The following is a 13,458-nucleotide window of genomic DNA, read 5'->3' on the forward strand; positions in this document are numbered from 1 at the left end:
CACAGCTCGCTCCCGCCTCCACGCGAGCCCTCCACGTCCTCGTGGCCGCTGCCCCATGGGCAATTCCCAAAAGTCCATCCCCAGCTAACCTTCTCCATACATGCCACATTACCAATCACGGCTGCAGGACTCTACTCCACCCGTTCATCATCTCATCGGAAGCAGAACATTCGTCCGAGTCCCCTCTGTTGGACCTCGCGCCGGGCAGCACCGTCGACGTATGCAGCCTCGCCCTCGCTAGTCGAGCTTGCACTACTGATCTGTTTGCCCTTGCCGTTTCCAAACACCCTCAACAAGACGACCATGCTCCCTGCGCTGAGTATACTGGCGCACAGGATGGCAATCATGACAAAGTTGCTGTTGCGATACTTGTGCGGGCCGTCTTTGGCATCTTCAGGCCACCCAGAATATAGTGCGTAGGTTGTGAGGATACTCCCCAGATTACCAAGTCCAGAGACGAGTGCGGCGGCTGCCGCTACGCCCACTTCTCCGTGGCGGGGCTGGAAGATCTCGTTGGACCAGGCCATGCAAATCGGCACTGTCGGCCCAAGTCCGAAGCCAATCAGTAGGACGCCACCGTAACGCGACCAGTCTTTGGCGAAGGTAGCAATCAGAAGACCAGCGATCTGTATCACAACAGCAGCACTAAAGAAGGCAGGTCGATGGTGGTGGAAACGGTCCGAGAAGGGCGTCACGATTAGAATAGCGATCAGATCCATCTGTTATAGTCAGCCTCAATTACCCCAGATGACTTCGGGCACTTACAATCCAGATGGGTGCTGAGAGCAAACTTAGCTGGATACCTGTGAGGCTCGGGTTGATGCCGCGGATGATGACAGTCGCGTATGCCTGTGTTCCGTTCCCAACACCCACTACACCAAAGTACATGACAACGAGAGGGTATATCCTCCAGTCGATGACGACGTGCCAGAGATCTTTCATCGTCCACAGCTTGCGACTGTATACGCGGGTGAGATCCTCGTAGTGAATGCGGGCGTCTTCACCTTCCAGGGCTGGTCTGCCTTCTGGCAGCCACTTCATCCATCCAGTTCGCTGGCGTACTTCGCCTGGGGGTAGTGGCCTGTCAGGAAGCCACCACAGTAGCGATATGCCGACAATGAAGCCGACGATACCGTACAGAAGGAACATCCACTGAAAACCAACTAGTCCACCTACTCCATCCATCTTCTGGAAGCCAGCCGAGACCAAACCCACAACCGCCGCGGACATTTGAGATGCTGTGAAGTAGCGCCCGATACGCTTGCCGGTACGAGACGGAGGATAGAAAAGAGTCAGGTAGTATGACATACCCGGCCACATGCCTGCAATAACGATACCAAGGAGTAGTCGAAGGAGGCTGGGCTGCTGTCAGTCTCGTTCAAAATCATGTGTCTTCACGACTTACTAAAGATTCCAGGCAGCGTTCATAGCCGTCAGGCACATGCCAATGATACCAACGCAGGTCACGATGCGACTCATCCATGCATGCGGGCTAACCCTTGACATGACGAGATTGGAGGGAAGATCGAAGATGACATAGCAGACGTAGAACAGCGCCAGACCAGTAGAGACCTGTTTGGGTGTGATGTTGAGTACCGATCCCAGATCGTGACCTTCAGCCAGGTTCATAGTCTGAGCAAGTCCGATATTGGAGCGAATCGCCGAGCATATAAAGTAAAGAATCCAGAATGCTGGAAGTATCCGGCGATCGAGCTTGCTGGGCGACTGTCAGCATAATTCGTGATGAGAAATGTGTGACTTACGAATAGACTCTTTCGATTCTATCGATATCGATCATCTCAGGACCGACTTCGGCATCCCGATGCAGCCCTGTCTGCTTCGCATCGCTAGTTTCTCCGACCCTCTTCTCGATAGGAGCTATCTCCCCAGCATCTGAAGCCATGTTGTACGACTGACGCAGCACGAGAAGAAATGATGAGCCGAAGGCGAAGAGATAGTCCACGGTAAAACACCTTCCTACTTACTTAAGCCGATACACCGTTCGGCTCCCGCTCGAACTGCGTCCGTACTCCCATTCGCCCATTCAAACATTTTGCATGGCTAGTGGGGTAACGCTAGTAATGGTTTGGGGAATGATCATGGCCGGCGGTCGAGACTTGGGTACATGACAACCAGCAATACTCACCCAGGGTCCACACGGGCTTACTGTACTGCACGATCTAGGACTCATAGCAAATTTGTTTGAGCTATCCCGGATATGCCCAGGTGCGGTACTGAACGTGCCTGTGGCTGAAGTAACTTTTCAGCGAAACGAACTAAGACGGAAGGGTCGATGGGCGGCTCGATCTGCCGCTAAAGCGGGACTTCCGAAACCTCGTCATTGTTAGTAATCTACCATCTGAATATATCAGACCCATTCCCAGCAACCAGAGTAAACATACCCTCAAATCTTACAATTGCATATCCTCATGTGTCCCGTACTATATCAGATGCTCGCGAACACATTCGTGCGCTCATCGCGCCGGATACGTCCGTCTGCGCAAACGCTTCGTCTTCGAGGCGCGCGACAGGCGTCGACATTAGCAGAGAACCCACACATCGTATGTACTTCGCGCTGTCAGAAAGGCAACTACTTACCCAATTCAGTACGTACATAAAGATCCGTTCGATCCGAGCAAAAGATTGCTATCACTGCTGCCCACCGAACCTCCCACACCACAACTTGCCATAGGCTCCTGCACCGCGCTCCCTCCAACGCCGCAGAACTTCACCGAGAACCCGCAATTCCTCCCTATCCTCTCCTCCGTGTTCGCGACACATGCTGTCGAAGATCCTTACGTACAATCCCAAGCCGCCGTCTACGCGTCGCCGGGCGGCTTCCACCTCTCACAACCGAATGATGGCGCAGGCGGCGCGAACCACCAAGGCGGAGCGGGAGGTGCAGGCCACGGAGGATGGATACATATCAGTGACTTGAGGAACCCACCAGATTATGGTCGCATCGCGTGGCCGGAGGACATTTTCGGCAGTGTAGAGGTCGACTCCAATGGACAAGTCAGTGGAGGTGATGGAGGCTGGCAGAACAGCGGGACGTACCGGGTTGTGACGAGGGAAGGAATGTGAGTATACCCCCCGAGGCGGAACATGCGAGCACGTTGCTAACACACAGACAGTCTCGGATTGACCGACTTCATGCGCGGAAAGATGGTAGAGAAGCTACTAGATTTAGAAAGGCAGATCAAGCGGAACTCGTAACGTAACGAACGACACGACGAAGGAATATACCCAGGAGGAAGTAGCGCGACTTATCAGAGTCGTTCGTAATCGAAATGTACATGCATAATCAGCCTATGGCCAGCCAGTCTATGGGGTATCTAAACACACACAACCACTTCACACCTACACCATTCTCCCGCCATCGCGTGAACTATCTCATCCTACATCCCAGTCCCTCAGCTTAGTTCGCCCCTCTCCAGCCTCTCCAAAAACTCTTTGCTGAATTTAACACACTGCTCATACGCAATCCTAAACCCATCATCACCCCCGTAATACGGATCATCAATCTCCTCGCCCTTCTCTCCTCTCCTCCCTTTCCTCATCTTCCCCCCAAACTCGCCAAACAGCATAACCCTCCCCAAACTCTCCTCATCCACATCTGCCTTCTTCAACTCCCTCTGCCTTAACGCCTCTAAGTCCGCTAGATTCTCATCATCCATGGCGAGTATGTAGTCGAACTTCTCCAAGTCGCTGCTGGGGGAGAATTTGCGTGCGGAGTGACGGTAGGAGGTTATGCCGTTTTTGCGGAGGGTCGCCATGGTGCGGGAGTCGGGGCTGGAGCCGAGGTGGTAGGCGCCGGTGCCGCAGGAGTCGATTGTGGAGATGAGGGGGTGTGGGGGGTTGGTGGTGAGGGATTGGAAGACGCCTTCTGCCATTGTTGAACGGCCTGTGGGTGTTAGAGAGGGTAGGGAAGGGAAGAGGATGGGGGCCTACAGATGTTTCCTAGGCAGACGAATAGGACGGAGACGGGTTTGGGGGATTTGGAGTCGCTCATCGTGGTGTTTTGGGATATGTCTCGGCCGGTTGCGTGTTTGGTAGGTGGGGGGTTTTGTCTATGCTTGAGCCTGGTGGAGCTACGAGCGATCTGAGAGGATCTGGGGACGGCGGAGTATCATCGGGATTAGCCTCGTCAGGTAAAGCGATTCCTCACAGCAAGCCTGCCTATTTCCACTCGCAACAGACTGGATGACAATGCAACCGGATGCACTTCATGTGTATCTACTAAGCATGTCGCAAAACTAAGTTGACTGCACAGTGATGCAGCATTCCTCTACATGGTTGGTGGTGTGCTTCGCCGCAACATGACGTGGGATCGACAGGAACAAATGCTCGAGCACGTCGTACGCGATACAGACGATCATCCGTGCATTACAACTCAGGTATGTTTACGGATTGAGGGGTCAGATTGCTTTTGCTACATACGCGTAGGCTCGAGCGGTGTGATGTAACCCTCGACAAGGACACCCACTCTTGCACTACGGCAACAAACATTTGCGATGAGCAGATGACTTGTCACTTCGGCTGTGTGGGGTCGCCGAAGTCGTTGAAGCTGCTAGAGCCGCATCTGCATGTGCCTCATGACTTGCTGGGATACCAGGTGCAAACTGACAGAACTGAGAAGATGACGGCGACAGGAAGCAACCGCCATGTCATCTTGTCAACATGTACTCGCAGCTAACTATCGATAGCGATAATCTCCGGCACTTTCACACCCGTTGATAACCTAAAGCTTTGACGGAAATAGATTCGGGCTTCGTAATAGCAGGGCTGTGAAGTGTGGCGCTCCCCGCGATTGCGCAGCGAGTGCTTGCTTGGCAGCTGCTCAGGTGGACGTGAATGTGCGAACCCTCGAGGAGCGAGCCTTTCATTGCTGAACTCAATCCCAGCATCTTCATCTCTATTGACTTTGAGGCCCCAGTCGCGCATTGTGAAGAAGCCGGTTACTTGCGCTTTCTTACATCATTCCCTACCCGCCGTTGCTCCACGCAACCGACTCGGCGCGTTTCCGACCCACCAAACTGCACCAGACGTATCTGAAACACGGGCATATACCAGTCGCTATTCCCTCGACGCCTATACGATAGCACACCACAACCGTCGCATCTTTTAGCCTTTTCGCTGGGCAACCCCTTGTATTTGTGTTTTGGCTTGTTCAGCCGTCCGTCGCATTGCCGCAGAAAGATTGAAGGCGCAGCACCAACCAGAAACACACCACCATGTCATACAACCGATTAGGTGAGTAGCCTCCTAGCGGATTCGCGGTCGCATGGTTGCGGCCAGTCGATCTTGACACTTTCCACGAACCGCCAAACAGGCCTTCTGCCATCCACGAGGTGCCTCAGCTGTCAGCCAGACTAACGGTATTGCAAGGCGCACCAGGTGGTAGCGACGACCCGTACGAGATGGACCCACGAAGAAACAACGGGCGGACTCCTTCGCCAGGCCAGCCTCTCCGTGGCTATCAACTAGAAGACCGCTATGCTTCACCACAGCCTTCGGGCATCCTCGAGATCCCTATGGGACCCAACCCAGCAGCAGCTTCCGGCGACCGCTTGCCATTACAACCAAGTGTATGTATCGCACCACGAGAACCAATATGGGTCAAGCAGCGAGATCAGCAGGCTAACACCCGAACAGTACTCAGTAGAAAACATTCCCTACGCAGCAGGCAACTATCACGACGATTACGACCCACGACCGCAACGACACGACTCGGACTACTCCCTCGATCCCCAAGCGCATCACGATGCCTACTACAACCAGCCTTACGACCCAACTCCACACCACGACGAGAGCCCAGGCGCGGGCTACGGAACACAGCCAACACACTACTGGCAAGATGAGGATATGAACAGACCCATGATACACGGCGCCAATTCATATGGCCCAGATCCTCATGATCCAGAGGACATGGACCCAGAGAACCCGTTTCATGATGAACCTGCGCCTACACCAAGCCCCGCCCCAATAAAGCGATGGAAGACCGTCAAGGAGGTCCAATTGTTCAAGGGCAACTTGGTGCTCGATTGCCCGATTCCACCGCGGTTACTGAACCAGGTTCCGCATGCACAGCCCCCAGAGCGTGACGAATTCACCCATATGCGCTACTCGGCCGCCACATGCGACCCTGCAGACTTCGACGCGGAGCGCTTCACTTTGCGCCAGAAGCTTTTCGCAAAGCCAAGGCATACCGAGCTGTTCATCGTTATTACCATGTACAACGAGGAAGACGAACTGTTTGCGCGGACAATGATTGGTGTCATCAAGAACATTGAGTACATGAACTCGCGAACCAACAGCAAGACGTGGGGCAAGGACGCGTGGAAGAAGATCGTAGTCTGCGTCGTCAGCGATGGTCGTGCCAAGATCAACCCGCGGACCCGAGCCGTGCTAGCAGCGCTCGGTGTCTACCAGGACGGCATTGCCAAGCAGCAAGTCAACGGCAAGGATGTGACTGCCCATATCTACGAGTACACCACACAGATGACGCTCGACATCAAGAAGGGTGTCGTCGGTGTCAAGAAGGGTAACACTCCAGTACAGATGCTCTTCTGTCTCAAGGAGAAGAACCAGAAGAAGATCAACTCGCATAGATGGTTCTTCCAGGCCTTCGGAGCTGTGCTGGATCCTAATGTCTGTGTGCTTATCGATGCTGGTACAAAGCCTGGAAAAGATTCAGTCTACCAGCTATGGAAGGCATTCGATCTTGAGCCGATGTGCGCAGGTGCTTGTGGTGAAATCAAAGCCATGTTGGTTGTAAGTTTCTACCCAAATTATTGGTACTTGCTGTCCTAGTACTGACTCTTGAATAGCATGGCAAAAAGCTCTTGAACCCATTGGTAGCGACGCAGAACTTTGAGTACAAGATGAGCAACATTCTGGACAAGCCTCTTGAATCAGCGTTTGGTTTCATTTCTGTGCTTCCCGGTGCTTTCTCGGCGTACCGTTACGTTGCCCTTCAAAACGACAAGACAGGACAAGGACCACTGGAGAAGTACTTTGCCGGTGAGAAGATGCACGGCGCCAACGCTGGTATCTTCACAGCCAACATGTACCTGGCTGAGGACCGTATCCTGTGTTTCGAGTTGGTCTCCAAGAGGAACTGCCATTGGATCCTGCAGTACGTCAAGTCTGCTACCGGAGAGACGGATGTACCGACCACCATGGCCGAGTTCATCAGTCAACGTCGTCGTTGGTTGAACGGATCCTTCTTCGCTGCTGTCTACGCCCTGGCCCACTCTTTCGACATCTTCCGCAGCGATCACTCTTTCTTGCGCAAAACCATGTTCCTCGTTGAGTTTGTCTACCAAACTATCAGCATGATCTTCGCCTGGTTCGCTCTCGGTAACTTCTTCTTGGTCTTCCGCATCCTCACTGCTTCTTTACAAAACGAACTCGGTACCGCGGGTAAAGTTCTCTTTATCGTCTTCGAGTGGCTCTACATTGCTGTTCTGATAACGTGTTTCATCTTATCACTTGGTAATCGGCCCCAAGGTTCCAACAAGTGGTACATGTCCATGGTCTACTTTTGGTGCATCATCATGGCATATCTCATGTTCGCGTCCATCTTCATCACCGTTCGCTCCGTACAAGGACAGATTGAAACAAATGGCGGCTTCAACGCGGCAGATCTTTTCAAGGATAAGATCTTTGCTACATTGATCATATCACTGCTATCGACGTACGTCATGTGGCTAGTGGTGTCCATCATCTTCTTGGACCCATGGCACATGTTCACCTCTTTCTTCCAGTACCTGCTCATGACACCCACCTACATCAACATTCTCAACGTCTACGCCTTCTGCAACACTCACGACATCACCTGGGGTACCAAAGGAGACGACAAGCCGGAGAAGCTTCCTTCAGTCACCACCAAGGCTGACGGTAAAGCGGATATCCAGGCGCCAACTGACGATGCCGATCTCAACACCCAATACGAGACTGAACTCCGCGTCTTCAGCGCAAAGTGGAAGGAAGAGAAGAAGGTACCGTCAGCCAGCGAGAAGCAAGAAGACTACTACAAGGGTTTCCGATCCGGTGTCGTGCTCTTCTGGATGTTCTGCAACTTGGGTCTATCAGCCTTGGTTCTGCAGTCGGGTGGCCTGGAGCTCACCGTCAGTAGTCCCGACGAGGCTCAGAAGAAGCAGAACGACGCTGCCACCATCTACTTGGCGGTAGTGCTGTACAGTGTTGCTGGTTTGGCTGCTTTCAGATTCATTGGAGCTATGTGGTTCTTGGTTGTGCGAATGGTAAGTGACACCTATGAGACATTCAGTTACCGTTATCCAACATATACTAACAATATCTTAGTTCCGCGGTGTATGATCGGCCATTGTTCTAAGTTTGACGTCATTACTTGGAGTTCAGGTACTGGATTGGGTTGAGCATGTTGCCGTGAAGGCATTCGGCCTCTTCGTTGTGAGGTTCATGACATGATACCAGCTTCTGGGAAAGCACGCGATCTTGGCGTGTAGGATGAGTGTTAACGTATTTCATGTGCCAAATGCCTGTTCAATGTCTTTACCTTATCATCCATACTCGTCGTGTTCATGATTTCATCGTTGCTCCTACTCTTTTCGGTAGGTGAATCTCTCACTGTCGTCCCAAAGCGGCCTTCGTCACGTTACCCTCCCTTCATACCCAAGTACCCACTTCACCTTCTCTTACTGCATTGGCATGTAGTGAGACTTCCCGTGTGCGGTATACCTGTCTTTCCTCTTGCCGACACTCATCTTCCCTTTCTGCTTCACCTTCACCTGTGTCGTCATCGCCGAGTTTCAGCACGGGCCTGCCGCGTATATCAACAGAGCAGTTGCGCCCACAACACCAATTTTTCAACCCCGACACTCCATCTCCCCTCTTTCAAGTTCTCTCTATCTCCGCTCACAATCCCATTCATCTGCTCAATTCGACGTCAACCTTTGCTTCGCCGACAACCGCAGCTATGAGCTGGGACGACACTGGTGCGACTGCAGGTTTGTGACACCGCAACTTCCCCCAGCCTATACTAACATGACAACAGGCGGTGACTCTTCATGGGACCCTGCCCCTGGTGGTGATTCCGGCGCCGACGCTGGTGCTGGAGATTCTTGGGGTGGTGGTGACGCCGGCGGTGGTGGAGGTGATGCTGGCGATGACGGCTGCCGAATGTAAGCAAAACACGAACCGACCATACAGCCTAGCTACTGTGACGATACTGACACATTTTATAGCTGCAAGCAGACCGGTCACTTCGCTCGCGACTGCCCTGACAAGCCTGAGGGCGGTGGAGGCGGCCTCACTGGCGAGTGCTTCAACTGCGGCCAAGTCGGTCACAACAAGGCGGATTGTACCAACGAGCGCGTTGAGCGCCCTTTCGAGGGCACCTGCAAGCTTTGCGATCAACAAGGTCACCGTGCTGTCGACTGCAAGTCCCGTCGCATTGTCAACTGGTCTGGCGTCCCCGAGATGGATGATGAGGCTGCCTGGATCGCCCTCATCGACGCGGCCAAAGCCAAGGACCTCGATGTCTTCCGTGTTTGCTTGAAGGCATACGCTCGCGCTACCATGGATGCCTTCAGTCTTCCGGGCGTCGAGGAAGCTCTCCGCGAAGATGGACTTGCAGTCTTCCTCATCGCCAAGGAACAGGAAATCGCCCCCAACATGACCATCATCGACCTCATCGGTAACCCTGATCGCAAGTTCGTCCTCTCTATCCAGTTCTCTGCCAAGCCCCGTCGCGCCAAGATGGCTACAGGCTGGCCCAAAGATCCCGCCGAGAACATGGAGCGTCTTGCATCATGTGGCTACGTCCAGGATTGTGGTGTCCCGATGTGCGGCAACTGTGGTGAGCTTGGTCACGTACGCAAGCACTGCAAGCAAGAGCAAGCTGAGCGCGAGAACACTGCTCCCGAGATCCAGTGTGTCTACTGCAAGGAGAACGGCCATCGCGCACGCGACTGTCCCAAGGAGCGCATCAACCCCTACGCCTGCAAGAACTGCAAGCAGGAGGGTCACAACTCCAAGGAGTGTCCTGAACCCCGTTCTGCTGAAGGTGTCGAGTGCCGCAAGTGCAACGAGACCGGTCATTTCTCCAAGGATGTAAGTACACTTGTCTAACAACCCGTCTCTAGTCCTTGCTAACGACCACAGTGTCCCAACGTTGCCGCCCGGGCCTGCCGAAACTGTGACTCCACCGAGCATATGGCCAAGGACTGTGATCAGCCCAAGAACCCTGACAAGGCCCTCTGCCGCAACTGCGAGAAGACCGGTCACTTCTCTCGCGACTGCCCCGAGCCCAAGGACTGGTCCAAGGTCAAGTGCAACAACTGCCAAGAGATGGGTCACACCATCAAGCGCTGCCCGCAGCCGGTTGCCGAGGACGGTGGTGATGGTGGTGGTGGCTGGGGCAACGACGCCTCTGGCGGCGACACTGCTACTGCCGCTGGTGGAGATGCTTCTTGGGGTGATGGCGGCGCGACTGGTGGTGGTGGCTGGTAAACGGTCTCATCTATCTCGACACAGGCGACTATGGTATGAATGAACGGTGAAAAAATGCGTGTCAGCATGCTTCTGGTAGCGAATTGAGTACGTGGTGGTTTTGGCTGCCCAGATTTCTCTAGCTACAAAATATGATCAACTTAAAGGTTCACACCCGGCCGTAGTGACCCATGCATTGTCGCGAGATTTGCTTGACTGTGTTCAGCCCCTTGCACCCACTTCGGATAGCGGTCGTTGTACCAATTCGATATACCATCATCTTCACCGCTCGCAATGGCATCGGCAAGACTCAAGCCGTCGATGATTGAAGCGTTTGCTCCATTACCTCCCAAAATAGGCTCTGCATGTGCTGCATCACCCAACAGACACACGCCACTCTTCGCGAGTAAGTCATGCAATTCAGGCAACGGCGTAGACGTTGTCCGCATCAGCCAATGCAATATCCTATCGCTGCGCATACTCTGCACATCCAACATGGCCGAGAAAGGATAACCAAAGATCTTCTGAGCGCGGACTTCCTTGAAAAACTCCAAAGGTATCTTCTCAGCCGCATTCGTTGACCTAGCAGGATTGAACAGCGGATCCGTCTCCCCACGCGCCTTCCGCGAGTAGATCCAACTAACCCACACCTTCTTATCCTCCTTCTTATCCACATTAACAGTAAGCACCACGTCCTCCTTGGTCGTCTGCCAAACATTCCTTCCCTGGTTTCCCTCCGCCCTACCCCCAAATATACTGTTGAAGTCCTTCCGCATGATACACCTCTTCCCGTAGTACACAGCATAAGGCAAAACATCCACTCTTGACTTTTCCGGCAGCAGCAGTTTGCGTAGACTGGAATGCACACCATCAGCGCCTACGACGAGTTCGCCGCCCTCCCACACCTCGCCATTGGCAAAGCGCAATCTCGGTCCCGTGGGCGTGCTTTTGACTGATTGGAGCGAATAGCCTAACCGGATGTCCAGGTCTTGACTTAGCAAATCTTCGAACTTCGCGCGGTTGGCGCGGAAAGAGGTGGAGGTGTCGTATAAGCCGCCGTGGCTGGATATGTCTATGTTTTCGCCATGTTTTCCTTCGCCGCCGTCTTCGGCGTCGATGGCAACGTGAGCTCTGAAAGCTGTGTCGGAGAGGTTCAAGATCTTTAACAAAGGTTGGTAGGCGGTGGAGTGGAGGGTGATGGCGTAGTTGAAGCCTCGCCGGTTTGGGGGCGCTTTGTCGAAGACTATGCTGGGGATGCCGCGGTGGAGAAGGCTGCGGCTTAGGGTTAGGCCGGCTATGCCCGCGCCGATTATGGGGATGGGCTGTTTGGGCATGGTTTTGGGGGCATTTGGAGAGGGAATGGTAGGTTGTTTTATTTCATTGAGGTGTTAGTAGGATGGCGATAGCGGATGGGGATGGCTTGTGGTGATCGGACCAATCAGCGGGCCGTGAAGTGTGGGTACAGGTACGAGTCAGTCCACGGCTCTATTAATTTCTGAGCTTTCATACACGCAGTATATATTCAAGTCATGATCATTAAGCATCACTCATACCAGGGAATTTCGCGTATTTTGGAATTGGTAGAATTAATCATTAGACATACACCACAATGGTGACGCTCTACAAGTAAATGTAGCACAGCGGCTCTCCATCTAGTGTGCTCATCATATCCTCGATAGTTGTAGGGTCCAGATTGAGGTAGTTCATCTCAATAGGGTCGTCAAGCCTAGCGTCACGGCTGGGTGGCTGGTTGAAGATGGTGATGGTGCCAGCAACGGACTTGGCCTGGTCCAGATGCAGCGCCTGCCAAAGCCACCATACGCGGTCGACCATTGCGTGGTGTAGGAAGAAAGCTGGGTCGTTGGGGCTGCTGAAAACATCACCGCCATCGCCTCCAATTGCGAAGTGACCTGCGCCGTGCATGCCGAGGAAGCCGTCAGGGAAACGTCCCTGGAGCTCGTCTTGGAAGCGTCCAACGTTCTTGGAGGCTGTACCGAGGGTGACGTTGTAGAGGTTCTCAAAAGTCATCCATGTAGAGGATGAGTAGGAGGTGAGATCTCTTTTTGCGCAACGTGGGTTCCATTCGAGTGGCGATTTGACAGGTACCTCGCCAGCCATTGCTGGAGAGACGGGACCAAGGTTGATTTGCAAGCTGAACCTGTTAGAGACGTGGCATACTAGTGGACTGAGATCCTGAACTTACTTCTTGAATGGACCATCTTTTATGCAGCCACCTCCTGCGCCAGAAGGCAGCGCAATCGTGCCTTTACCGCCTGCACTTCCATTGTGCTTTACATACTCTCCATCGCCGCCCATGCTTGTCGCTGAACCATCAAAGACAGGGTGCTTGGTCAGGTCATCTGTGTGGGCGAACCAGTTCCAGTAGGGCTGGTAACCTTTGTATCCGCATTCTTCTCTCAGCGCCTTCTCGTAACCATGTACAAAGTACCTGTGCCAACTCAAGAAGTTACCGGTTCCGTGGATCGTTAACGTTTGGTTGATATGTTGTGCGACAAAGTCATCGTAGCGGGTCTTTGCACCAGGTGCCAGGGCGGGATCGGATTGAGATGGAGCATCGAACATGCACTGTACAGCACTGATGTATGCTTTTCGCTCTTTCGCACTCATGATAGCCCTTGCGCGTGTGTTAGTCTTACTGCTCAAATAGATGCTTGAGGTTCTTACCAATCCTTGCGAACAGAAGCATTGAAGATAGAGCAGCTACCTCTTTTCTCCAGAGTACCATTCTTCTCCGCAGCCTTGAGGTTTTCAAGAGCCTGGTTCTGAAGATCCGAAAGCAAGTCCCTCTTTTCAACTGCTAGAGATTGGGCAGCACCGGCGAATGCCAGAAGGGCAGTTGGAAGGCTGGATAGACGCATCTTGAGTGTGACGTTAAGTGAACGAGAAGAACTGATTGAGAATGACTTCCGTTGCTTGGCTGAGCGATGGGAAAGTTCATGTGTGGTGGGGGATATGCCTTTT

The 13,458-nt window shown here is 53.3% G+C and overlaps 7 protein-coding genes across 7 annotated transcripts; 3 read left to right on the forward strand and 4 right to left on the reverse strand.

The window, feature by feature from the left end:
- Positions 1-152: 152 nt before the first annotated feature.
- Positions 153-1,903, reverse strand: J4E92_003276 (uncharacterized protein; the record flags this gene model as incomplete). Its single annotated transcript, XM_051494674.1, has 4 exons — positions 153-719; positions 766-1,357; positions 1,406-1,717; positions 1,764-1,903. 4 exons carry the CDS (start codon positions 1,901-1,903, stop codon positions 153-155), a joined length of 1,611 nt encoding a protein of 536 aa, XP_051354967.1.
- A 526-nt stretch (positions 1,904-2,429) lies between these two features.
- Positions 2,430-3,216, forward strand: J4E92_003277 (uncharacterized protein; the record flags this gene model as incomplete). Its single annotated transcript, XM_051494675.1, has 3 exons — positions 2,430-2,561; positions 2,608-3,080; positions 3,135-3,216. 3 exons carry the CDS (start codon positions 2,430-2,432, stop codon positions 3,214-3,216), a joined length of 687 nt encoding a protein of 228 aa, XP_051354968.1.
- A 197-nt stretch (positions 3,217-3,413) lies between these two features.
- J4E92_003278 (uncharacterized protein) lies at positions 3,414-4,012 on the reverse strand (the record flags this gene model as incomplete). Its single annotated transcript, XM_051494676.1, has 2 exons — positions 3,414-3,904; positions 3,952-4,012. The coding sequence occupies 2 exons, from the start codon at positions 4,010-4,012 to the stop codon at positions 3,414-3,416; spliced, it is 552 nt and encodes a 183-aa protein (XP_051354969.1).
- Positions 4,013-5,234: 1,222 nt separating this feature from the next.
- Positions 5,235-8,343, forward strand: J4E92_003279 (chitin synthase I; the record flags this gene model as incomplete). The annotated part of the gene is made up of 5 exons (XM_051494677.1): positions 5,235-5,253; positions 5,389-5,588; positions 5,656-6,774; positions 6,831-8,267; positions 8,329-8,343. 5 exons carry the CDS (start codon positions 5,235-5,237, stop codon positions 8,341-8,343), a joined length of 2,790 nt encoding a protein of 929 aa, XP_051354970.1.
- Positions 8,344-8,962: 619 nt separating this feature from the next.
- Positions 8,963-10,497, forward strand: J4E92_003280 (uncharacterized protein; the record flags this gene model as incomplete). Its single annotated transcript, XM_051494678.1, has 4 exons — positions 8,963-8,993; positions 9,041-9,167; positions 9,231-10,098; positions 10,150-10,497. The coding sequence occupies 4 exons, from the start codon at positions 8,963-8,965 to the stop codon at positions 10,495-10,497; spliced, it is 1,374 nt and encodes a 457-aa protein (XP_051354971.1).
- Positions 10,498-10,637: 140 nt separating this feature from the next.
- On the reverse strand, positions 10,638-11,810 carry J4E92_003281 (uncharacterized protein; the record flags this gene model as incomplete). The annotated part of the gene is made up of 1 exon (XM_051494679.1): positions 10,638-11,810. One exon carries the CDS (start codon positions 11,808-11,810, stop codon positions 10,638-10,640), a length of 1,173 nt encoding a protein of 390 aa, XP_051354972.1.
- Positions 11,811-12,096: 286 nt separating this feature from the next.
- On the reverse strand, positions 12,097-13,355 carry J4E92_003282 (uncharacterized protein; the record flags this gene model as incomplete). Its single annotated transcript, XM_051494680.1, has 3 exons — positions 12,097-12,628; positions 12,680-13,111; positions 13,162-13,355. 3 exons carry the CDS (start codon positions 13,353-13,355, stop codon positions 12,097-12,099), a joined length of 1,158 nt encoding a protein of 385 aa, XP_051354973.1.
- Between the last annotated feature and the right edge of the window lie 103 nt (positions 13,356-13,458).

The sequence above is a fragment of the Alternaria infectoria genome (assembly GCF_024043175.1).
Source record: "Alternaria infectoria strain BMP 0036 chromosome Unknown scaffold_4, whole genome shotgun sequence".
In the NCBI taxonomy this organism is placed as follows: domain Eukaryota; kingdom Fungi; phylum Ascomycota; class Dothideomycetes; order Pleosporales; family Pleosporaceae; genus Alternaria; species Alternaria infectoria.